The sequence below is a fragment of the Convolutriloba macropyga genome, chromosome 3, assembly GCF_964194025.1.
Source record: "Convolutriloba macropyga chromosome 3, txConMacr16.3, whole genome shotgun sequence".
Taxonomy (NCBI): domain Eukaryota; kingdom Metazoa; phylum Xenacoelomorpha; order Acoela; family Convolutidae; genus Convolutriloba; species Convolutriloba macropyga.
The window spans coordinates 2,718,107-2,744,230 of NC_134470.1; the positions used below are offsets into that span (position 1 = coordinate 2,718,107).

At 36.2% G+C, this 26,124-nt stretch overlaps 2 protein-coding genes across 11 annotated transcripts in view; both read left to right on the forward strand.

The window, feature by feature from the left end:
- The window catches only part of LOC142335871 (uncharacterized), a 32,432-nt gene extending 14,077 nt beyond the window's left edge, over positions 1 to 18,355 (forward strand). For 3 of the 9 annotated variants that reach the window (XM_075384214.1, XM_075384210.1, XM_075384212.1), the window contains exons 2-4: positions 14,563 to 15,789; positions 16,274 to 17,190; positions 17,849 to 18,355. In XM_075384214.1, coding sequence (XP_075240329.1) covers positions 15,203 to 15,789; positions 16,274 to 17,190; positions 17,849 to 18,168 — 1,824 coding nt within the window. In that variant the 5' untranslated portion in view covers positions 14,563 to 15,202 and the 3' untranslated portion in view covers positions 18,169 to 18,355. Of the gene's footprint in view, positions 1 to 828; positions 1,356 to 4,832; positions 5,637 to 5,662; positions 5,680 to 5,715; positions 5,847 to 13,669; positions 13,687 to 14,562; positions 15,790 to 16,273; positions 17,191 to 17,848 lie in introns of those variants that run through there. The other 6 variants (XM_075384209.1, XM_075384208.1, XM_075384207.1 and 3 more) reach the window with 6 other exon arrangements.
- A 441-nt stretch (positions 18,356 to 18,796) lies between these two features.
- LOC142335872 (U4/U6 small nuclear ribonucleoprotein Prp3-like) lies at positions 18,797 to 26,092 on the forward strand. Of its 2 annotated transcripts, none has more exons than XM_075384217.1 (3): positions 18,797 to 18,888; positions 23,777 to 23,965; positions 24,036 to 26,092. In XM_075384217.1, the coding sequence occupies exons 1-3, from the start codon at positions 18,886 to 18,888 to the stop codon at positions 25,941 to 25,943; spliced, it is 2,100 nt and encodes a 699-aa protein (XP_075240332.1). In that variant the 5' UTR covers positions 18,797 to 18,885; the 3' UTR covers positions 25,944 to 26,092. The 2 variants fall into 2 exon arrangements, with proteins under 2 accessions (XP_075240332.1, XP_075240333.1); XM_075384218.1 differs by having other exon boundaries at positions 23,777 to 23,952; positions 24,036 to 26,090.
- Positions 26,093 to 26,124: the final 32 nt, after the last annotated feature.

Here is a 26,124-nt window from a genome sequence, read left to right on the forward strand (position 1 = left end):
TATTCTTAGCCGTCCTTTTTCTCCAAGTTAGCAAAACTGATCAAACTTTGAACAAAAGTTGTGAACAAATCACGAAAAACGAAAAAAAAATGCAAACGAAACACGGAAATGAGGCTTATGTTCACATAAATTTAAACCTCGATAACTCCCCGAAAAAAGGAAATTTAAAGATATCGTTTTATTTCGGTATTCTACACTTTACAAGCTTTCCAATGATACATACCATTTACAGCTCAGTACGATGAATATATCGATCGGCTAAAATTGACTGAACAAAAAAAAACCAGTTGTGTATATAGTTCTTTTCCCCCCACTAAATGAGGGGGGGGGGGGGGGGGGGTCGAGACAAATAGCTAAAAGACTGCCCCAGCTTTTGTTGGAAGAAAAATTTTCTCTAAGCCAGCATGGTCCGAAACGGGACGTATTCAAAACTGATAAAATGCTATTTTCAGATACAATTACGCTGAAATAAGTTCAAATTGGCTGGAAGTTTGAAATAGGGAACGCAGGCACTCTCGCTTTTTAAGGGACTTGTTTATAGTTACATGAAATATGGTTTCGACCAAAAATTAAATGTTTAATTTTGGTGTTTGAAATCAGGTTAATTGTGCGTGGTGAATTCCCAGGCTGAGGAAAACAATTTGTTATTTATACCTGAAAGTGGTCTCTTTTAGCACACAGAGTTGATCAAAATAGATAAGCGTAGAGGAAGTTATTAGGAACCATGGCTGTCATAACGATTTTCCGTGTTGTCAAATTGGTCAGTTTTGTCTTGTTTTTCTAGACCGTTATTCAAGGTAATATAAATACAAAAATAGATTTTGTTTTCCAAAAACCAAATTTTTGTAATTATTTTGCTTGGCGTGACTGTTGTTTAAGCCTAACTCAATTGCTTGCGCTTTCGTTCATTTTCTTTTTTGAATAATTCTTTTGTTTTTCCAACAAAGCCTGAAACACTTTTCCAATCCTACGCTTTAGGGATAAACTTAATCTTCAAAATTTTCACGGCTAAAAAGCGCTGCGCAAATTTGTAAATTGTTTGTATTTTAATTTCACTCCTATCTATCGGCTGTTTTGTGGTTTTACTCATCGTTACTTGAAAGTTTAGCCAGCCCTTTGATGTTTAGTAGTTTGTGATCTATTGTTTTATTATATGCGGTCAAAAATACTACGTTTGTGCTAAAACTCTTATACCATTAAATTACATCAATTACAGTGCGATTTAAAATTTTACCAATTTTATCGCTGACAGTGTGGCCGTTCTTCAGTGTTGTTTAGAATAAAACTTGTGTTTTAACTTTTTATCAATTTATTATACCACTGAGTTATCATTTTTGTGGACACAATAAATACTGGTATGTTGTTTATTTTAATTTATTTGATTGTACTTTGTATCACCTTTATCGATGAAGATTATCAGATTTTTTTTTCAATTTGGGTCTCTGACTATTTGGGGATTTTTATTCTCGTTTGATAGTTTCATCAGCGTTGATCTAAAGGCTATGTTTCCGGCCACGAATTAATCTGTTTTTTGAATTATTGTAAACGTGTCTTTTTTTATGCTAAATTTTTGCTTGACCGTTTTGACTCTTCGAGTGACTCTTACGTCCTTGACTCTAAAATTCTCTCTCAATCCCAATTTCAAGCAGCTAAACTCAATTGGCGGCAATTTAATACTCAAAGTCAAATGAAAAGTGCGCCGAAACTGGTGCCATTTTTCACTTTAAATTTTAATAGTGGTATATATATTAACCTCTAATGTGGTTATTTGAAGCCCACTATTGAACTTCTTGGATCTTTTCCGTTTGTGCCCCCAGTAGGTTATTTGCCCCCCCCCCCCCAGTTACAGAGCACGTGCCATTACATAGTAAATCATCATTTAAAAGTGGCACGTGCGTCTTGGGGTGCAAATAATATGCGCCCACTAAGCGAGGGGGGGGGGGGGGCACTAACGGAAAAGATCCAACTTCTTAGTCCCATTTCGGCGCCCCTCGCCCCCCCCCCCCGACTGAAGCAGGCTGCAATTGATTAGAGCTCCCACTAGTCGTTCGAGAGCAATTCTTCCGATGTTTAGTCGGTTATGTTAATATTTTCCAATCAACCAAGTTTTAGCTTTTAATATCTATCTTTATTAGGTTTCCTGAATCAATTATTCAGGTTTTCAAATTGCCAAGTTAATCATCAAGGGCCCTATCGTTCAATTTTCATTATTTGCTCTCAAATGAAGTTTGGCAATTATTTTAGTCTTGTGGTCTTTTTGAGAGATTTTTCTGAAGGGACAATTTTATGGTTTAAAGTGCGGTTCTTAAAAGTTTGACCCCCCTAATACCCCCCACCCACTCTCCACCCCAACACTCCTGCGTCCGCTCTCCTCTACCCGGCGGTTTGGACCCCCTCTCGTTAAGTTGTCCTTGCTCTACCCCTCCCCCCAAGCGCATCACGCCCACCCACTCCGGCTCGCGCCTCGCACTCTGCCTCACCCCCTCTCTAATGATAGCATCCCTAAGCCCCAGTTGGCTACTACCAAAGCTAACCACTCGACGGTCGTTCGATACTAATTCGCCCGATCTTAGTCTGTTATGTTGATTATTTTAATTGCCCTTGAACGAAGTTCATAGCAATTGTTTTAAGCGTGGTGGTCTTTTTTATGCATTTTTTTTTGCTTGACCGTTTTTGCGCTTTTCTAGAACATTCTTTGACTTCTCAAGTGACTTTTTCACGCTTTCGTTCTTCATCATTGAGGGATCTAAATTGCTCTCACTCCGAAGTAAAGCTTATTGCTAAAATAAAGTAGATTGCAGCATAGCAAAAAGAAGGGCCTAATAGCCGAGTGGGCAGTGCTTCAGTGTCGTTCGGGAGCAGTTTTTCCGACATTAGTAGGTTTATGTTTAAATTTTCTAATCAATGACGTATAGTGTTGATGTGTACAGTGTGTTGTCAGTAGAAAGACTTTGAAAATGATAAATCCGTTTGGAAGGTTAGCAAAACGAAGTGGAGCGAAAATTTAAGTCTCGTCATGATGGCGTTTTTTGTCATTTAGTTTTTCATTCTCGTCATGATGTTTTCTGTCAACAAATGATTGATTCAATGCTCAGAGGTATGATAAACATGTTTAGTAGTCGCACAGCGGTAACTGGTATTATTATTGGCCTTCTTTCGGTTTTTTTGTCAAGATTTTTGTTACGACCATATGACGTCACAGCCAAATCTGCTTTTTGTTCATTCTTTCATGCTATTTCATCTGAATTGCGTTCGTGACATCATTTTTTACTCTTAGTTGAGCTAGTTTTTTGGTTCATTCGCGTGAAGTTTCTGGTCACACTTGACTTACCTCACTCTCAAAAATGACGTCCTCATTCTAATATTGATAAATTGACTTTTCTTTACTTTAATGGTCAAGTGAGTGTGCACCACTATAATTGAATGTTATTTGAGAGCAGCTAGTAGAAGCAGCAATAAGGTTGATAGAGTCCTAATTAAAATGTATCATCTGAGCATTTAATAAAAAGATTTTTTGATCTGTTTCTTTTACTATCTTTTTGAGACCGCAGATCTACAAAGCTATTGCGGCGATTTTCTGGCAATCGGCAAGCCACGTTAATTCAATACTCGATAGCTGGCAACTTTTCAATGAAATTGATTTTAATTAGTTGCAATTTCTATTATCCTAAGAGACCACAGCTTCGGCGTATTTGGGCTTTATTGTTTTTATTAAGGCAATTTTCTTTTGTTTATTTTAAAAACGTATATTGACAAAAAAGTATATTGATGCTCATTCTGCGCCGTTATATTCAATCAAACTTAGATGAAGCGGTAAATAACTTGCCAAGACAAAGGAATTAAAATTGAATCACTTCTGAATTTCGTCCAGTATATTTCTCAGAATCAAGTATCTATTTTGCTGAACATTTTTTTAACAGATCAAACAAAGCCTATAACAATTTCCGAATTAATTTTTTGTGATAATAACTTGGAATAGCTAATTTGGAGGTTGTTTCGTACTCTTAGTATGCGCATGAATTTTGAGTTGATCAACAAACGTATACATGTTGTTCAAGTATTTTACGCAGGTCAAATTATCGCCGTGATCTTAACATAATCTCCAAGTTTTCGTTTGCTCCGTTGCATTTAAGTTCCTCAATTGAAACAAAACAAACATCAATTGTTCAGTCTTACACCTATTTTTTTCGGACGGTGGGAGATGTTTTGTCCTGTTCCTCCTTTTACTGGGTTTATTTTGCTGGGTTTGGGCAATGGTTTCCGGGTGGAAAATTGTGGGGTTAACGAAAAAGATATGCTACAAAATGAAGGCGGAATTTGATGTGTATGGGCTAAATACTACTTAAATTTAATCTTTCTTTTTGTTGTTTTAGCGTTTTATATTCTCAGCTTTGAAACCTTAAGTTTTTTTGACGCCTTTTTTGAAAAAACGTATATCCGTCTTAAATGAACGCTGTTCGAAAGGCTTGCTATAAATTCTTATTTTTCCGTGTTTTCTTGTAATATTTTGAAGGCATGTGGAATTGTTTTCAAAAATTGAAAACAGTTTCTTGATTGTGGCGTCCAATTGAATAAGAATGGTTATTTTAAGGTTTTTTAGTTGTCAAATTGTGTCGATAGATTTATTAAAATTGCTCTTTGCTGTTTTATTTTCATTTATCCAGAATGCATTAGTTTGATTTAGAACAGGTTTGTGTTATATGAAATTGATTACGGCCTAATTCCATTTGTTCAGAGAGAAAATAGAGAAAGGATCGAAGTAGCTAAGCGGGGGACTTTCACTTGGTTATTATGTGGGTATTAACTAAATAGCTTATTGTTCTCATACTTTAATCTTTCAATCGGACAACTTTAAATCAGTCCGCTTTTCCGTCTCTACAGGTTACCTCCCGAAAGATTTCCCTCAAATTTGGGAATTCGAATCCTGTCAATTCCTGTTAGGCTGTGCTTCGTTTGATTAAGATGAAAACTTATTCTTTTTCTGAGGATTATATAAGTGCCGTATGCGTTGGTACGAGCCGTGTTCGATGATAAATATTTATCAATCGTTGCTAATCTGCAAAATTATTATTGCTTTAGCATGTCATTTGCGGTTCCTCTTAGATATGGTCTTTTGCAGTTTTTTTGAGAGCGAAAAAAAGGGAATGAGTTCAATGGAAATGTTCACTTTCAGTTTAACCGAAGTACATGAACCTTTTAACGGTCACAATTTGAATTATTTCAGTTTTTAAATGTTTCCCTTTGACCTGTTTATTTTAAAATAAAAAGCCTTTTACGACGCTTTTTAAGCAATGCTGTTATATTATTTCAGCTATGATTATTCACATTGACATAATTAAGCTACAATATAAAGCAGTCCCCGTTCATTATGGATTAATTTTGCCCCAACAAATAGGTATTTTATTTGATCATGCCACTTAGAGACTAAAAGCCCGGAGGCAAAGCAGTATTAACTAGAGACTTGTGGGTTTAAGTTGGATATTCCCTGTTTATTTCGGAAGAAAATGTTATATTTTCCTCAATTTCTTGAATTTCAAATTCCCCAGCAGCGGCTTTTGATCGATTTATGGACGATATTTTGTGTGTATTTGTCAGTCAGTTTTATAGTCATTGACTCTACTAATTTCTGCGTCTCAGTTAGTATGGCAACGTTTATCTATGGTTTTTCATCGTGAGAATGTACGAATTCTTTTCCTGTTAATGTAATTCCCGTTATAAGTATAGGAATTTAGTTCCAGCTCCAGACAGACCAAGTCTACCGCAGTTTCTCAAAATAAACAAAATTGTCCATATTATTGTCCACTATAATTTCTAGATAAGTTAGTGGGCTATATTATTTTCCCCAGGTAATTATTTGTTTTTACAGTTCGACGAAAATGCAATTATTTTCTGTCCTATGTTGCAATTGAAATATAATTTTTTCCGTGAAAGTAGTTTTCTGACATAGCTGGTATTATTTGTACAAATTTGCTGAAAACCAGCTGCTTTCAAATATTTCTTTCTGAAGATTGCGGAATGTTTAAGTAAAGCTGGCTTTTTTCTCCAGGCCGAATCGCAAAAGTGACGCATCTTAGAAAAATAAAAAGTGGTATTATTATTAAGCTCATGAAATGCAAATTCTTACCTGAAAAACTTTGATTTTGTTTCCAACGAATTGCCTTTTCAAGATTTGTCGTACACGAAGTGGTAGGCCAGACGTAGGGGAGGTAATATTCAGAGTCAGTTATAAAATAATCAGAAAAACCTTTCAAAATTAATAAAACTTAGAGTAATGATAAAGTTGGTTAATTTTATAGCGAGGCAATAGTATTCGTACAATCGAATAATATCACTTGAATGTAACTTTGAAAATTTTGTCCTTCTGTACGGACAATTTTAAAGTCAGCAGATTTTAGAAATAAGTTGACAATTTTAAATTGGCTAGATATCACACAAATGTAATAACTTAAGTTGCTTAAAAGAAATCCTGAGCAGACTTAGGAACCGAGCATCACGTAAACGCCGTTTCATTAAGAAGTTATGGTTAACATTTTTGAAAGTGTTGATTTTTTCGTTCTTGCTGCAGCTAATTATTTCCTTTCGCTAACTTTGGCAATTGGCCTCATGTCGTCCAGATGTTTTAAAAATTTTCACATCCATTTTGTTTTGTTTGGCTTATTGTTTGTTTATAAAAAATTTTTTTAACACGTTTTTGTTCTATCTTTTTTCAGCTCTTTGTAACATTTTTCATTAAATCTGAATTTGATATCATACTGTGCTTCTTTAAATTGTTGTTCTCATAGATTGTAGTAGCCATCTGGAGACAATTAAGTTAAAGATATCTTTGTTGAGCAACTGTCAAACTTCTAACTTTTAAAGTACTTTATCTTGTTATTGCATGAGTTACAGAGGACCATGGATGTTACCTACCATTCTCATATTTTGTTTAATACAATTTTAGCAAAAAAAAGTTTTCTAATTTTTTTCTTGGGCTGTTATTTGTTTGAGAGATGCAACAGTCAATGATTCAAAGAATTACTCTCTGTCAACGTTTTAATAAAAATTTCAAAAATGGTTCAATTTTTCTTTTTTATTTCAATCATTGAAGAAGAATGAAGTATTTAACTTTAATCCAGTTTTCTTTGGTAACTTTGCAATTGTTTTGGCATTAGAGAGGAGTTAAGTAAGTGATAATAGATTTAAAAGTATTAAAAAATATATAGCATTTTTATATATTATATGGAATTTTTTTTTACTTACAAAATATCCGGGCATATTTTGATTTATAAAAGGTTTATGCTGGCTTGTTTTTTTTATTAAATTGCCATTTGGTCATGTGTTGCCATTAGGTATATTTTTAATTCTTTCAATTTTTGTTGGGAGGCCTAATAAACTCCGACACAATAATCTTTATTTTGCTTTTCGGATCCCCTGTAGTTTTTTTAAGGAGAGTTGATGATCTCTTGTAATTAGCTAGAGCTAGAAAGCTGACTTTTTGAAATGTTTCTCAAGGTTTAGTGGATCAGATAGCATAATTTACTACGAAAAATGCGCTTTTAGGAATCGAAGCATGAGCCTCAACCTCGGCTATGTAAAATTTTTATTCGTTGCTTTTATTGGTTTGTCGTTCTATTTGAATTTATGCCTCATGGAAACGTTTTCAACATTCTGTATGCGGTCGGTAGCACCGAATTGTCTAAGTAGCATCCAATTTGAGTTTTTTGGAACTAGTTTTGAAATCTTCTCGTTCTTTTAATGAATTAGTTGCTGAAGTTAAAGTTAAGTTTTCCAGAAAAATATCTCCAGTTAAACAGTCATGATTCTGCAACGCTTCTTCTATTTTTGTTAAAATTTCATAAATTATTGAAAATCTTTCAATTTTTTTTAATGATTATAAACTAAAAAAATTAAAATGGTTAGATTGTAAGTAATAAAGAAAACTAAAAGCAATTTAAAAAGCATGATGTGGTTGAAACTTAGATTCAATTTTACTCTTTAGTTTTGATGTTGTGAAGCACCGACATTTCATTCATATATAATTGAACACATCTTAGTAGCTCGGGCATGTGGTGAACCGTAAACTCACCAGTTCATACACTTCTCAATCTTTTCCTCTGTTTATTAGTTAATCAGTTTAATCGCCGTTTTCATCTATTGCGAAAACACATTTTTGCATTGTTTTGCTGTCTGTAAAGGTTTTCATGATGACTCAGCTGTATAAAAGGTAAGGTTGAAACCTTCTGAGCCACGCAAAAGCGAACCTTTTCGTTCTAGACATTGTTAAGTATTTATGTTTAGGATTATTGGTATTCTTGGTTTCAGGTCAAAATTCATGATGTGTTCAGATTGTGCTGATCTTAATTTAATTGGTTATCTTCCTATATATTAAATGTTGGGGCATGTTTATGAGCTCTCCAAGAGCATGTTCAAAAGCTTTCGTGCAGCATGGCTAAGAGGGCAGATCGCGAGAAGTGAGGTCAATGACCTAAAGTTGATCGATCTCTTAAAAGTCAATGTCCGAAAAAAAAGGCGATCGTGATAGCTGAGTGGAGCTAATATTGATCTTTACTTATTTTTTTTTCGTCTGGAAGATGTTTGTTGCGAACATATGAGGTTACACTCCTCGTTTTCTGCTTTCGGTTTGTTTGTTAATAGCCCCGAAGCGATAGCGGCTATTATTGGGAACATCGTGTTTTTTTGCGACCTGACTTCTTTAAAAAGACTTTTTCAATTTCAGTAGATTCGCATGCTTTGCAGTTAAAATTTGTGTGCGTGACGTCATTTGCTCCGCTTGTAGGTCAGTTTCTTTACTTACCTCACTCAAAAAAGGACTTCTGAAATCATTTATTAAACATACTAGTTCACTAAGTGAACTTAGTGAACTTATAGTTCACTAATGAATTTACTAGAAAGATCAATAGTGTGCATCTAAGTTGTGCCAAATATATATGCTTTAATTCTCGTTGTTGATTTCGTATTTTAATTTTGAAAAAGCTCTTGTACTGCTTTTTCCTTAAAAAGCGTGTATGTCTCGTAAAAATGACACTCAGAATCTAACCCAAAAAGTCTAGTGGCCTATTACAGGACTGGTGGCCAATCTGTCTATCTTATTTCTTGAGTTGTTTCAATTCATGGAAGGCCACCAGTGTCTATTGCGGCTATTTTCCGGCAATCTGCCGGCTGTTCCCATTTTGCAATTTATTGCTTTTATTCACTGGCTCGTTGCTTTACTACAATATGTTTTTTCACTCACGGTCGAATGATTTAAGTTTAGTAGGTTTTGTTGGCTTTTGGAATTTTATGATTTATTCCTCACGATCGGATGATTTATCGTATAATTGCTTTCCAACAAAATTTGTCATGAAATATTTTTGATTGACAGATTTGAATTTTTGATATCTTTGTTTTTGATTTCCCGACTTTTGCGAGATCTAAATTTTGCTCTCCTGCGGATTTTTATGAACTTCATTTTATTTTTGAAAGTAAGGTAATTAGCCGCTGTAGTAATAGATGAGCGGAGCTATTATTGGCCTCAATTTGATTTTTATTTAACTCGTCGACAAGTTTTTTTGGAGGACAAATAATATTACTCCTCTTTTTCGGCTGTTGTAAAGTAGGTTTTGTTGGCTTAGGAAGTTTTATATATTTTTTTGCTCAATCAAATGATTTATTGTTTTTCAACAAATTTTTTTCTTGTCAAATTATTGCTTGACGGATGTGGTTTTTTGTTATACATTTGCCTTTGATTTCTTCTTTTTTGTGAGATCTAAATTGTGCTCTCCTGCAGATTTTTATGAAGGCGAAACCGCTTTTTTCTTTCGAAAGTGAGGCAAAGATTGCACCAAGTTCTAAAGATATTTGTTGTTTATAGAAGGTTCTGATATTGCTTTAAGATGCTTAGGGAAGTTCAAATTTTTCCGTCAAGGCACGTTGCAATTAGCACCTACGTCTTACTTTTCGGGGTTATTTTTCCTGGTGTTTGTCGGCTGTTTCATTGTCATCAGAATGTTAAACTTCTATTTAGATACCCACTTAGCAGTTGTACTCGTTATTTCTGGCCATTTCTTTGCGCTCATTTTCTTTTTTATTGGAAGAATTTTTCAAATAATTCAGGATCGTATGCAAGTAATCAATTTTTGGTAAATGCTTCATTGAAGTTAATTTTGGGATGCGCACATACGTTGTTCCAGAGGTTGAGTGAAAGTTATATTTATTTAGCTTGCTATTATGGACGTGCTAGTTATTAGTTAATTGAAGTCTGCTCTTTTAGATTTTTGAAGCTTCTGCCTCTCAGGAATGCTTGACATTAAAAGGTCGCTCTTTCTTGACGCAGGAAATTTTGAGAAATATACCTGCATTCAAAATGCGGCTCATCATTTTGTTGCCGCGCTTTTAAAAATTTGTTAGACTGAATTTTAATGACGAATGTTTTCACGCAACGCGTTTTTTTTTGCTATCCTCGAGAGGAGAGTTTTCGAAATGACACGCTTTTTTCCTGTACTTTTTGTATGTTGCTGATAGTTGAGGCGCCTTGTGGGGGCGGGGCCCTGCTATTTAAGGCAATATTGTTGTTTTTTTGATGTTAGGCATTCAAATGAATGATTTATGCTCGTTTAAGCGCGTTTGAAGGAAACAGTGTGTCGCTGTTCATAGTTTAAGATGCCTGTTTGAACGCAAGTGCTCATTTGGGGGTAGTAGTAATTCATATTTCTGTTGATAAAGGTGTCGGGACGATTGAAAATATTGAAATTATCTAGTAGAATATCTACAAGAAGCCTGCAAATGAAATTTGAGTGAAATTTTTTGTACCGAGGGAATATTAAAAATAGTGCATGTGCGTCCCTTGTGTTATTCGAGGATTAGTTTCCAGAAGTTTTATTGCGGGTCTTGTTTCTCTAAAGAGTCTATTTTATTACTCTGTTTACTCTTTCTCGAGTCCGTAGTTTATTACGTGACATATTCGATTAGCACTATGTTGATAATTTGTTTGAAGTTTGAATGTTTTGCGGGATTAATTTTGTTTAGTTTAATCTCAGACATTCGGACTGTTCGTAAATTCTGTTTGAATTGAAAGCCGAATTCAACGTTAATAGTTGCGTTTATCTGAACGGGAGTTTATTATCGTTCGAAATTTATTTTGTGACCGATTAGTATCGTTCCGAGAAAAATACTTTTAAACGAAGTTCCATGCAAAAAACTTAAGCTTTTTAAAGATATTTGTTTATTGAAGGTTCTGATATTGCTTTTAGCTGCTCAGGGAGGTTCAAATTTTTCCGTCAAGGCACGTTGCAATTAGCCCCTACTTCTTCCTTTTCGGGGTTATTTTTCCTGGTGTTTGTCGGCTGTTTCATTGTCATCAGAATATTAAACTTCTATCTAGATACCCATTTAGCAGTTGTACTCAATATTTCTGGCCATTTCTTTGCGCTCATTTTCTTTTTTATTGGGAGAATTTTTCAACTAATTCAGGGTCGTATGCAAGTAATCATTTTTTGGTAAATTTACTTCTCGTGAAAGGTGATTTGTGGAAAGCGAGATTTCCTCTTTGGCTTTGACGTAATGGTTTTGCCTATTACTTTCGCTTAATTTCAGTACGTTTCGCTTTATTGCAGACCATTAAAAATTTTAACACTAAACAGTTTGGAAGTTTTGTTGAACATAGATGCTTAAAACACATTTTGATGGTTTTTAAACTTCAATTTGCAAAAAATTGAACTGAAATTGCTGCGTTCTGTGACATAACTGTACACGATATGAAGTGCTTCGAATCTGAATTTCAAAATATGTTACTTTCTGAGGGGAGTCGAGCGATTATAGCCAAGTTGGCTGCTTTTTGGTCAGTCAGTACAATCCACATTTTAAACAATCATCATGGTGTCAAAATCTTTCGATGTTGACTCTGCGTTGCAAACATTTTTCCGTGAACTTCTAGATAATTTGATTAATATATTTTAAAAAAGTTTCGTAATCTGCGTGAAAAAGTAAACTTTTTGCTTCCTTAGGAAAAAAACAAAGGTAAAAAAATTTCAACCCTTGTTTTCTTCCAAAGCAAGCGAAGGATATTTAATTTTGACATCAGAAATCGATTCAATCTTTCAAGAGCGTATCTTTGACTATCAAAATGATTGAAGTAGTCTGAAGAGATTAAAAGGTCACTTTTCCTTGACGCAAGAAATTTTGAGAAATTTAATTGCATTCAAAATGCTGCTCATCAACTTGTAGCACTTTCAAAATTTTTTAGACTGAATTTCAAGTCATTGTGCAATGCTTTTTTGCAAGTCATTGTGCAAAGTCACGGCCACAGACGTGTTAAAAAATAATTTCAAAATAGTTGAGTTCACTAGAAATTTGAGTTCGGATTATTATGTGCCCTGAAAGTTAGGCTTATAAATGCTATGATATCATCTTTTTCTGACAATTAGTTTGAAATTTCTAAACTACAATCTCTGAAACGTGCCTAATAGTTAAAGTTTTGTTGAGAAAAAAACTGGATTATTCTTCCTGATAATGCTGTTAGTTTCTGATGAAGCCTGGTCCATTATCAGACATATCAAATACGTGAAAGCAATTTTTCACAAAGGTACAGATTCTGGCTCAAAGTTCAAAGGTACAGATCCTGGCTCAAAGATTCGAAGTTCAAAGGTACAGATCTTGGCTCAAAGATTCAAAGTTCAAAGGTACAGGTCCTGGCTGTTGTAATAGCATTTTTTGCTCCTTCATTTCTACTCGGTTTATTCGTTTTTCTGTGAATATCGATTCCGGTATTTATTTAGGAATGATTGGTTTCGGAAAAAAAGCCCCCACTTAATTTTAGATAGGAAATAAACGCCCACGGAAATGAACCCCCGCTTGACTATTGAAGAGCTGCGCATTTACCGCATTTTTTTGTATCTAAATTAGGTGTTTTTTTACGTTGGGGGGGGGGGGGGCTTAGACCCAGGAACGATCAATGAGTCGAAATTAAAAAAAAAAGATACAAACAATATTTTAATCTTATACGTCACCTAAGCACTTCGATTAGATATCAGTATTTGAATCATTTTGTTCGAATTTTTCCTTATTACAAAATGATGCATGCATCTACTCGTGCAAGGTCACAGATGCGCAAGAGATATTTTCTGTGCGTGACTTTGAACTGTCCGTACTTCGGTTGGTCGCTTTTGATGTGTGGACACGGTCAGTTTATTAGTGGGGTGAGTTCAGGTTGTTTTCCGTTTAGTTGGGCACTTCTCGGCCCATTAGGCAATGAGACAGGTAATTGATGACGTAAGTAATTGTGGATGATTAGGGACTTAGGTGATTATGAAGATAGCCATACACCTGGTTTTACATGAATTATCATTAGCATATATTACCCCCACTTCACTCCGCCTTATTTCCTTTTCCCCGCCATCACTTGCTACTAAGAGGTCGGGTGCCGTCGTTTCTTGCAATTGCATTGCACTTGCTTTCTCCCATTCTGATTTAACCTGTTTTACTACCCATGTATTTAGCAATGGAACGCAAAAAGCACAAAAATATCAGCAGAATTTTGTGACCGGCTTGGCTGGTTTGCAATCTTGGATAATTTTATGCATTTTGCAGCTATAATAGCCCCTTCGCTAGTTCACCCCCCCCCCCCCCCCCCCCCACTCGATATTCGTGCCTCTGGCTGTGTAGCAACCAGTCGCAGTCATCTCTACATGAGTTTTATATGGTGTTTCTAAGGTATGAAGCCACACGGCTGATGTATCACAATAGTGTCTGTATGTTGAATGGTGCCAGAAGGTAGAGAGGTAGCACCACTACCGTCAATAATCGCACTAATAATTATATTTAGGGCTTTTTACTTTTACTAATACTATTACTACCTTTACTAACATTATTACAACTACCGTTATTACCGGTTAAGCTCTTATACCACTTACCATAAATGTAGATGTATAAGCGTTCAAAGCATACATACCACAGTAAATATTGACAATAATCCACACCAATATTATGCTATCCAATTCTTTTTTTGAACGCGATCTCTCTCTCTCTCTCTCTCTCTCTCTCCTCTCTCTCTCTCTGCTTTTTTTCTCTTTTTTGGAGCACATTTACCGCTCTTTGTTTTACGGCCGTTGGAATGCGGTCCTAAAAGTCTCTCGGTGAAGCGAGCCGTGCCAGTTTGTATTCGACGTGCGCAGAGCAGTGAAGGATAGAGCGAGAGAGAGGTACTGGGAATGTGCGTTTGCTGTGTGGCTTTAACCATTCATAACCAGAAAGATAGCGTCGGTTATTGAGTTGGTTAGGGGTGGCTGTTGTGACGGTAGTTATTGGATTGCGGTGATATATTATAACTAACTAGAGAACAGGTAGTTTGAATGACAGAGAAGATATCATCAGGTATTGATAGAAATAGTGTGAACAGTTTTTCCCTCCAGTGATTCCCTATTTTAATTCCAAATTCCACCGCTTTTTTGGGAAGTAAAAAACTGAAGTAGAGCATCTGAATTGTAATCTCAAGAGGGCATAGTCCTATATTGTTGTTGTTGTTTGTTTTACCCCTCACTTTTTCTTGTTTACCCCGCTTGGTTTGTTCACTTGTTTGTTTGTTTGCAGGCATCGTGCCCTTCCTACCAGCAATATAAATAGCGGAACAGACTTGCAAGTTAGAACACCTTGAAAACAATCAGAACTCTTTCATATTTACTTCCCCCGCTGTTATCAAATCAAAATCTGTATCCGTTTATTCTTATAAGTCCACAGCGCATGATATGTTTGTAATGTTGTTTACTTATACGCCGGAGTAAACCAGTGTTATTTTGACCGGGAGGTTGCCAGGCCGTGAAATTGGGTTGTTCTGGAGCAAGCAGAATTAGTCCAGAATTATTAGATCGTATCTTTTATGCGGCACGTTGTCCCACCGGCGTGTTAGGCTAGTTAGAAAATTGCAGCAACTGTTCGATTTATAACTTTGTGAAAATAGAGAGATCGTAAAATGGATTTTGGGCTTATCGTCACCACCGTGTCATAAATCAGGAAGAAATTGCTTTTGTTACCCTCAAGGAAGAAAGGGACAAAAAATTGGATATAAGTAACTACCAGCAAACTAAGAAAGTTACTATTACTACTACTGCTGCTGCTGCTAGTGATATAAGAAGAAATACTGCCGCTGACTTGTGGCTTTATTTCTTACCCGGTCTTGGAAGGCTGCTTGTTTTGTTTACAACTCTAGTTGACGGCTGTAAAAGACAAAAGAATGAGTATTAATTACGCGCCTCGAGACATAAACGTACAGGCATCAGCCGGTGGTGGCTTATTGGGGAGTAATGAGGGGAATTTGCCAGGAGGAAGAGTGGAAGGTGGAACTTCTGGCATCTCATTATCATCCGAAGACTCGGGGGCTACCACCTCATCCACTGCTACTGGAATGACCGCTCAAAATTTGGACACGGCGTTGCAAAACGCATTCACAACAGTCAACATCTTTATTTTGATCCTTATTATGATAGCGATGGGTGCAAAAATGAAATTGAAACACATTCGAGAGCACGTTCAGAAACCGATGGGTCCGCTAGCAGGGTTTATTTCTCAGTTCGTGATTATGCCTTTGGTGGCTTTTGTCGTGGCACACATTTTGAGAATGATTCCTGAACATGCAATCGGAGCCCTGATTATGGCCTGTTCGCCCGGCGGAGTTATGTCGAATATGGTCACTTTTTACACCAATGGAGATTGTTCCCTGAGTATTACGATGACTACTTTATCTACAATTATGGCATTTGGAATGATGCCGGCGAATCTCTGGCTGTACACGAGAAGCTGGACCAGCAGTAGGGAGGGAAGGTGTGTGTCTTTTCCTTTTCCCAGATATTTTTCGCAGATCGCAATATGCTTGCAAGTATCCTATTACTCCCTATTATAATACTCAGCTCTTCTTGTTAGTGACACTTAATACTGATAGCCTCTTAGTATAACCTTCATTTTTCGTTTGTGCACCCTCCCCCCCCCCCCCCCCCCCAGCTTAACGGGTGTATTTTATTTGCAACCCCCGTACGCCCGTGCGATATTTTTACTCATAATGATTTACTATGTAATGGCACGTGCCCTGTAACGGGGTGCGTAACAAACGGGGGGGGGGGGGGGCAAACGGAAAATATCCTAATTTTTATATCAGTGTTTTTATCTAGTACTCTTCGAGATTAACTGGCATTTATTTGTAAATTAATGAAGCATAGTGGTTTAGAAGGGAGGATAATTATATACTTAAACCGATCAGAACAATTTGTAAAAGTACAAACAAACCCGCACCTTTCCTCTCTCCCTTCAGTGGATCTGAACTGGAAATACCTTACGCCTCCATCTTGCTCTCATTACTCCTCATTTTGATTCCAGTCACAGCTGGCTACATGTTCATTATGAAGTATCCCAACATGCGAGGAGTTGTGGCTCAAACTGGATCTTTTTCTGGCGTCCTTGCGATTGTGATATCTATGTTACTCTTCATGTTCATGCATTGGAATCTAATGGTCAGATCTGATTTTGATATCTGGATAGCAACTGCAGCAATGCCAATTTTGGGTTTCGTTTTGGGTTACATATTGTCAGCACTATTCTGTCTCAGCGCGAAGCAAAAACGGACAGTTGGTTTTGAAACTGGATGTCAAAATGCTTCTATCGCGTTTTCAGTTATCGCTACTTCTTTTCCATCCGATGTTGTAGGCAACGTGTTGCTCGTTCCATTACTTTTCTGTCTGTTTTCTTTCATAGAAGGTTGGCTGTTCGTTATCGTATGGCAACTTGCAAAATGGGCCAAAAGTAAAATAGACGAATGGAAAGAAGACGGCTGGGCTTGTGTTGACTGGGAAGAATCAAGTGACGAATCGGACAAAGAGGAGGAAAAAGAGTCAGGTAATTGGACAGAAGCAAAGAACAGCTATTTCCACTCCATTTCAGCCGCTCTCTCTGGAAAAATGAAGCGCAAATCTGGCGCCAATGACAACAATAACCAACTGCAGTCTTCAAATCCGAGTACACCCAACTTACAACGTCACACTAGTGGAACACATACCAGCCGAGGACACCAAATGCCAAACGGGTCTCTTTTATACGGAGGTGTTTTCGACCTTTCCTCCTCGGGAAATCAGAGCTTGAGAATGACAGCTCTCTCAGCTTCCCATGGTAACGATAGGGCCTCAGAGCGGGTTGCAATTTCTGGAACCCATAGACACAACACCCACACTGGAGGTAAAAAAAACAAGTTGACCCATTCTCTTAACATTTTATCCTGTATTATATTGGACATTTGTTGATTGTAATAATTATCGACCATAGTTTTCAAGGGACAGCGCGGTAACCGTTCTGCAGCAAAACAATTTTTCAGGACACATTTTAATTGGACGAAATCAGTCAAATTGGAAGAATATTTTGTTTTAAGAGTTGTAAAATATGCAAATGATCTCACCCAGTGAAATGACATCTCAACTTTTGACTGGACGTGTCCAACAGTTATATTTCGGAAACAGTTGAACTCTCTTTCGAAATTGAAGGCTGTGAACTTTAAGTACTATCAGTTTCCTGTAAATTGGTCCTGTTTTTGTAACTAATTAACAAAGTTATTCGCGTATCGCGGGTACCAAGTCAATTTAATAATAATAATAATGGTAATAGTCTTATTAGTAAAACGTAATGATAGTTATCTGAACTTGAAATATTTCCGGGAAAAATTACCATAAGATACCTGATATGAACGCTTGCTAAAATTCTCAATTAAAAACGTTGTATTATTATTTTGAGAATTTGTTTCGTACAAAAAATTTTTTAGAAGAATTAGTGGAAACCATTGTGGCTTGAAGGACTCTCTCCTCAGCGAGTTATTTTTTTAATAGTTCTGTTTTAAAAACAGGTCACTGTGTTCGGAGTAGTGGCGGCACTGAACACCAGTATCATCAGTACCACCAGTACTCCCACGGAGCTCATTGCGACTCCAACAGTCTCACTCGACATTCGAACTCTGTCTCATGTCCTCCTGAAAGACGTCACTTGAACCACGACAGACTGGGAGTTAACACAGCCGGAGTACCCTGCCAGTTATCGTCCTCAGCGGGCGCGGGTGCAATTCAAACCGGAACGGGCAGCGCATTTATCGACGCCGCACATAATTCTGTTTCTCGACATCACTCGAGCTTGGGTTTAGATCCGAGGAATATAATAACGGACGTATGAGACAGTTCCACTTTTAAAATGAGGGTTCCCAATGCAGAGGGTGAAACGAACGTTCTCAATGTTTGATTTAAATGTTCTACAAATAACATAGCTGTAATAATGACTTTTCATTTTAAATTAACATCCGATATTCATCATATTTGATAGCGCTATGGCTACTTTCATGTCAAATTTATCATTTTTGATACTCGTTTTTCATACAAAGACACAATTTTTTTTAAATCTATTAATCAAAGCTTTCGCTGGAAAAAAAAGCTGAACAAACCCCCCCCCCCCCCCAAACCTGTATTGTTCCGGGTTTTATTCTTCGGAATGCACGAGAAATTTGCGTTGACAGTGAGAAAATCTTGCGTCGCTAAAGCGCTTACAATCGCTTTAGCAACTCAACATTTTCTCACTATCAACACAATTTTCTCTTCAGCGCAACTGTTGTATTGTTTAGCTAACTTTGTGAGTGATACATTTCAGCGTCTGATTATTTACATTTCTCAACTATAAGCAAATATTTTCCAATTGGCTTTTTCCAAAGTTGATTGGAATTTATTATTACATAATTTAGTGTGAACGTAATAATACCAAAATAGAGATAACTATTTGAGGTTTAAATGTCAGTTTGCAATGGATTTGAGCTACGTCTTAGTTTGTGAGTATTACCTAAACTGATCACCTTCAATCGTATCTTCAAAAGAGGTCTTTTCTTCAGAATCTTTTCACAAAATGGTACGCTCTCTTTCCCACCATCTTAACGGATTATACCCCTCATATGTTTTTTTTCTAATATTGTTTTGCTTCGGCTGTGTTTTGAAACCAAATAGCTTGTATCGTAATAAATACTAATCCAATTGTTCTAAGCGATGCGCATTCTTTGTTACATGCGGATTACGTGATGAGATTCTTAATCAAATTCCAAATCGCATTCTATTAAGTTCGCTCCTTTATTTTTCCTTCACATTAATTTTGGCTCGGAGACGAAATTATTTCCTTGCTAGACCAATATGAGTGATCTGTTAGAGCCGTGTTACCTTAAACACGGAGAATTTGTTCAAACTTGCAAATTACAGGAAGCGTGACGTCAACACCACCATATAAAGTTGAAAGAGTAAATCATCAGCGAAAGAGTTAAAAAAGAGTTGGTTACCTCATTAGATGTTTGATGAAATCTCGATTGAACAAAAGCAATTTTCGCTGACATTATGAAAAAATTTTCAACTAAATTTTGTGGAAATTGGGCGAATTACATTTAAAACGGTTAAGAGCGGAACTTGAAACACCATGACAGTGGTTTTAAAAGTGCCAAACATTTGTCTTCGGAACAAAATGGGTTTTAAAAAGTTGATGTGAAGTTCATCGGTACCGCATGACACCAAACTTTGGAAAAATCATGAGAATAAAAATGGAACGTAATATTGATTTTATGGAGAAATAATTGCGCCAAAAATGTCGAAAGATATTGAAGATGAAACTGCTCAAAAGTTGAAAATGTAATTTTATTGTTGCCTTCCGCATTTTTTTAAGTTGAAACCAATGTTTGAGACTTTTGACTTCTTTTTGTTAAGTGGATTTTTAAGTGCAATTCGCAAGTGTTTTGATTGGTAATCACCTAATTTCGACAGAATTTAAGTAAAAGATTTCGCCTTACTTTGGAAAAGTTATTTTTGCCTGATTGAGTGATCGCCTAATATGCCTTTGTGGCTGTGAAATAATAGGCTTACTCAAATTTATATAACTTAATGAAGGCAGTTAATAATAGTAATACTAAAGAAATTCTCCATCTTCCCACCAAATTTGTTTATTAATTGCTCCTGAACGAAGTTTGAGCAAATTTCTAAACTTGTATGTCTTTCGTTTTTATGAAAAATTTTGTTTGACCGTTTTTTTTCTAGAAGTTTCTTTCGATTTAAAATCACGCTTGATTTTCTGGGTGATTTCAATTGCGATCAATCGGAATTTAAGTCTGTTGCTAAAAAAAAGTCGAATGTGAAAGTTTGAGTCCCGCCCGAGTCAGCAGTTTTTACGTCATAAAATTTTCTCTAGTCTACACCCCCTTCTAAATTGTTTGCCTCGCAAGGCGTTGGAGAGCAATTCGTCCGACTTTAGTCAATTTTTGTTTCACTATCTATGCAAATGAATGGAATGGACGCAACAACAGCCACTCAGTGCCTTATCTACTGTGATAGTCCTTTTCAATGAAAAACATTGTATATGAGTCACTTTTGTAGCAAAATCATTTATCGGTAAATGATTTTGCTTATTTTTCTAATCTCCAAAAAATCATCTATTTTGCCATTTTTTGTCCAATGATCTATCGTTTTACAATAATGTGTATTAATTGTTTATTTGTCTTCAAGTTTGATAAGGATTTTTTGTTGCAGTTGCTCAAGATTATGAAGAAAATTATTCTACTGTTGCGCATTTGCAGCTTTAAGATAAACAAGGCGACTCGGTGATGTGCAATTGCACATAAGGTTCCGACCCCGCTCATCCACAATTTTGGCATGATTGTCTACCAAATGAGGAACATAGAAAAACCCAAAAATTCCATTTTTTTGAAAATTGATGCATGAACGAAAAGATAGCCTCTAAAGCAAATAACTCAGTGGTGGAGTGAGTAGTGGCGCATTAGATTGATAAGACGTGCAAATATTAAGGAAGCGAGTCGAGACGAACGGCAAAATCAGCAACAACAAAAATTAATTACATCAAAAATTCATGTCCGTATTAAAAAACGAAACTTAATAACAAAGTCAAAATAGGGTCAGATAAAACTGATATTAAACAAAATAACTTTTAATTCACCAGAAAAGATATGGGACTGCTCAATAAAAAGGCTTGGTAACAATTAGACAAAAAAGAACAAAAAGAGTAAAGTTGTAAAAAGCAATTATTTTTAAACAATTAATTTGAAAGTAATGAAAACCATTAGAATTCAACTAAAATGTCCCATAGGTGTACAATTACCAATGCTTCTATAGAAGGAAATAAGAACTGCCGGTATTCAATTTTTTGTGCGGTTACTAAAAGAATAACAAATAGACAACAAACAAAAAATCAATTAAAACTAGGCAGAAAACGCTTTCGAAACCCTAAAGCCATACTATGGCCATCAAAATATGTTCGACTGCACTTTCTGCAAGCACCGATAATATATTATGCAACCTCTCATGAATGAAGCTAGGTAACAAGTAGATAAAAATTGAAAAAAATTGCAAAATTAAGTAACACTTCAATTTCTTTTCGAAAAAAATATTTCCAAAGACATTAACGCCATTAATTACAGAATGAAATAATTAAATAGGTTAGTTTATTCTCCCAAAGCAAGCCTCTAAGAAATGAAATTATCCTGACTATGTCTTACGTCTACAAAAAGAACGTCAAACATGACAAAAATCAAAAATTAATTTACTTTTTTTCTTGTCAAAGCCATAAAGTCAACGAATTCTTTAAACATTAGATTGTGTGGCACCAATCCTTCTTGAAACTTTCCTTTGACAACAATAATGTCATATTTGGCTTGTAATTAACGAGACTAGATAACAAACAGACAATAAAAGAGCAAAATTGCGAAGTTACAAAGTATTTTTTTAATTTATAAAACAATTGTTTTCAGAGTCATTGTACTGGAATTTGCATACGACGAAAAAGACAAAGTGAAAAGTACAGTTAAAGACAAAATTTTTAAAATTCAAATAAATTCTTCGAGAAAGTAGTGTTGAAGCCGTTAAAATCATAATCTATATCTTCAAGGATTTTAATATTATCAATTGTATTTTTTTGAAAGCCAATAATGTGATATAGGAACTGTCAATAATGTGATAATGTGACAAAAATAGAAAATGTGAAAAATGGGCAAATACCTAAAATTTTTTTTAAAAATGTGAAATCTAGTAATATCAAATCCAGAATACCATAACTTATGGCGTAAAACCGCAATAAAGATTGAATTTGATTTCAATAGAAAGAAGAAGCATTCTTTCCTTGCTGACAAAAAGCTACAAGTTGACCAAATTGAGAGAAAAATAGAGGCCAATTTCAATAAGTCATTATTTATTTAAAAATCAATTACTTTTAAAAGTCAAAACGACCATAAGCTTTTAAGTAGTCAATTAGATACAACAACGTGGAGTTAGTTAGGAATCCAATTGAACCTATCATTAATGAGCTTTGGTTTTAAATGTTCTGTTATTTAATTAATGTAGAAAAGATCGATTTTTATTAAAAAAAAAGACCGACTGATTACAATCCGAAATATTTTTGGATTATACCAGACCAAGATTGATTCACAACTAGACCTGCTAATGTTGTTTGTCCATTAGGGACGCTTAGTTATTCGAATGTTCTAGATATTGATATTTTGTTAGTTACAAACTCAAAAATATATGCTGCGTTTTTGATAATCAACGAATAAATTTAGCAAAAAAATGCAAAGTTTTAATTACATAGCACTCTCAACGGAATTTGAAGTAGAAAAAGCCCCATTTTGAGTCTTAAAAGATTGTGTTAGTGGTGTTTGGGTCTGTACTTCCTGTAAATTTAATCAAACGACTAAAGAAACTTATTTCGTGCTGTTTTTGATGAAAACGTCTTAATTTTGAAAAATTTAGCCAGAATTTTTGAGAAAAAAATAATAAAAATAGCCTACAAAAATGTTTTTGTCTTTACAAACAAAAATCAACAACACTTTTTAAAAAAATTAACAAATTTTAGCAAAATTGGCGAAGTTTTTTGTCAAAAATTCCCGAAATTGTGAATAAAATCTCACCGGAGTTCACACTATTTTCTCAAAATTTAAACCTCGATAACTCCCTGTAAAAAACGAAAATTAAAAAAATCTTTTTAATTCCATATTCTGCGCTGGACAAGCTTTCTAATGATACAAGTCTCAACTCTCTATGATTAATATATCGATCGGCCAAAATTGACAACAAAGAAAACGATTTGAGTGTATAGTTCCTTCCCCCTCAAGAGGGGTCGGAACAAAAAAGATACTTTCAGTTAAAGCTCTTATACAAAACTAATATTGAAATTAAAGAAAAATCTACGAATCGAATAGCCGCATCTTTTTGACTCTGGGCTCGTGTGTAAAAGATTGAAAACTTTAATTTCTACGTGTCAAGACCAATAATATTTTTTCAACACTTTACCGTTTTTCCTACTGAACATTGACAATTTAAATGAAAATATAATCAGTCTTTGAAACACTATAGAAAAAAAACTACCTTTCCTTTTTCTCACCCCGTCTGTCAATCGAAATGGCAAAATTTTGTCGATATTAATAATTTTTTCAGTGTGCATTGTATAGAATAAATATCCTTTTACTAATTTTGTTAGTGTTCCTTTAATGAGCAACAAATACTTCAGCAAATAATTTTTTTTCCAAATCCTAATTTGGGGTTTTAGAAACTTATTCCTGCCTGCTTTTCTTGAGCCAATTTTGGCCGATAAATATTTTTTGTGCGATGAAAATTAGTATCTTAAATTTGGTATCACATCGTTTCAAGCGTTTAAAAGCATAACCATTGTATTGTGATGAACATCAAAATTTGGGATTGAAACAGAAGTACAGCAGAGAAGTGGTGTTCTGTGAAATTGAGTAAATTGTTCGTTTCAGATTGTATGTGAAATGAGCACTACTCGCCACGTGGTTGAGAAGCAGTGCAAAAGGGTGCTGGGAAGTGTTGATGAGTCAGTGGTGGACAGGGTGGTGTCGGGCATCAAACTCAGATACGACAAGGAGGACATCATCGCCAGACTTCAGCCGAAGCTGGATGATAAGAGTGCCACCAAGTTAGTAGAAAAGGTACTTTCTAAACTAGATCAACAACCTCAACCACCACAAGATCAGAACAATCTAGATACCTCTGTAACAGGTATTGTCGGCAAACGACCACCCAAATAGTGAACAGTCAGAAGACAGCTCTACAGCTGATAATTCCGAGTCGGAACCACCGAAACGAAGTCGCTTTACAGCTTCACCAAATGGTCACTCAAATCTGCCGATGGTCGCCGACATGGTTGCTCCCAAAAGACTGACCCCGGATGAGATCCAGCGTATGATGAGCGATGCCAAAAAGTGGCTGGAGGAAAAGAAACAGAAGATTGGGCCTACAGTTCCTGGTACGTCATCAGTCGCCCCGAATGCAGGTAACGCTGTGACTCCGGCTACAGATCAGACAAGTGCTCTAGCCCGAGCAGCAGAATTGAGGAACCGAATCAACTCGGCGCTGGGTTCAGGTCTGATTACACCTTCGGTTCCGGTTGGAGCTCCTGGAGTCAATATCGCATCTGGAATGGCAACACCTGGTGGTTTCCTGTCCACAGCAAAAGGTTTAGCTACTCCTATCTTTCCAGGAATTCAAACACCCGCGTTTTTAGGCGGTGTTCAGTCGGTTACAGCAGCCGCATTAGCCGCTAATGCGAAACCAAAAGAGCAAATGCCCGGACCTTTGCTACTTGACGACGAAGGGCAAACTGTTAATGCAACAACTGGTGAAAAGTTGGCCTTAACTCCTCGATTGCCAACATTGAAAGCCAATATTAGAGCTAAAAAGCACGAAGAATTCAAGCAGTTGCTATCAAGTACGATGAGTAAGAAGGAAAGCTCAGAAAATAGATCTGAAAGTTCGCCACATTTTGACCCAAGAGTCGATCTGAAGCCATCGTTACGACAACCCAGAAGGAATTTCAAATTTCACGAGGCAGGTAAGTTCGAAGCCATGGCTAAGAAAATCAAAATGAAAGCACAGCTTGAAAAGTTACATTCCGAAATTAGCGATGCGGCTAAGCGAACTGGAATTCAAGCGGCAGTCAAACTGGCGCTTGTACAACCCAAAGTTGAACACAAAGAGGGTGTCCTGCCTCAAGTTGAGTGGTGGGATGGAGTTCTGTTGCCCAATAACACGTACGACGACTGTCGTCGCCAGGGCAGCGTGAACAAACAGGGAAAAGTTGAAAAGTACAACACAATCACGCACCTTGTGGAGCACCCTACTCAAGTAAAGTCACCTGACGAAGAAACAGAAATAAAACCACTGAAACTTCATTTAACGAAAAAGGAACAGAAAAAGTTTCGAAGGCAGAGACGCAGGGAAGAGGAAAAAGAGAGAACTGAGAAAATCAGACTTGGATTGCTACCCCCGCCAGAACCCAAAGTGAAAATTTCAAACCTGATGCGGGTTTTGGGTAATGATGCAATTCAGGATCCAACCAAAGTCGAGGCGCACGTGAAAGCCCAAATGGCGAAGCGGCAAAGAGCCCATGAGTTAGCAAATGCGTCTAGGAAGTTGACAGACGAACAGCGAAGAAAAAAGAAAATTGAGAAAATGAAGGAAGATATTACAACAGGAGTGAACGTTGCTGTTTACAGATTGAATACGTTGTTTAATCCATCACATAAATTCAAAGTTGTCGAAAACGCTAAGCAGTATTTGATGACTGGGGTTGCAATCATAACTGAAGATATTGTAGTTGTGATTGTCGAAGGCGGTCCGAAACAGCAGAAAAAGTTCAAAAACTTAATGCTGAGAAGAATTCAGTGGAAGGAAGATTTGAAGAAACGTTCGATTCTCACAAATGATGAGAAAACGTCGGAGGCTTTGCGGAAGAATAAATGTGATTTGGTGTGGGAAGGTGTGACTAAATACAGATCTTTTCCACAGTTGAAGCCCAAAATGTTCCAGAGTGTAAGTTTGGTGAGGGATTTTCTGAAGAGACTCAATGTTGAACATTATTGGGAACTGGCCCATGCTGAGTCGGTTCTGGATAGCAGCGACTCGTGACTCAACTAATTTGTTAAAAATAATTTTTCAAAGGTGATTCGTGCGACTTTGTCGTACGCGGATGAGAAAGAGGTTACACGACAATTTACCCTGTAGAAAAATACCCATTTTTTATTCCCTTGAATCTTTTTGAAAACTGAATGTTATAATGGAAAGTATGTAAAAAGGGGTTTGAGTTTTT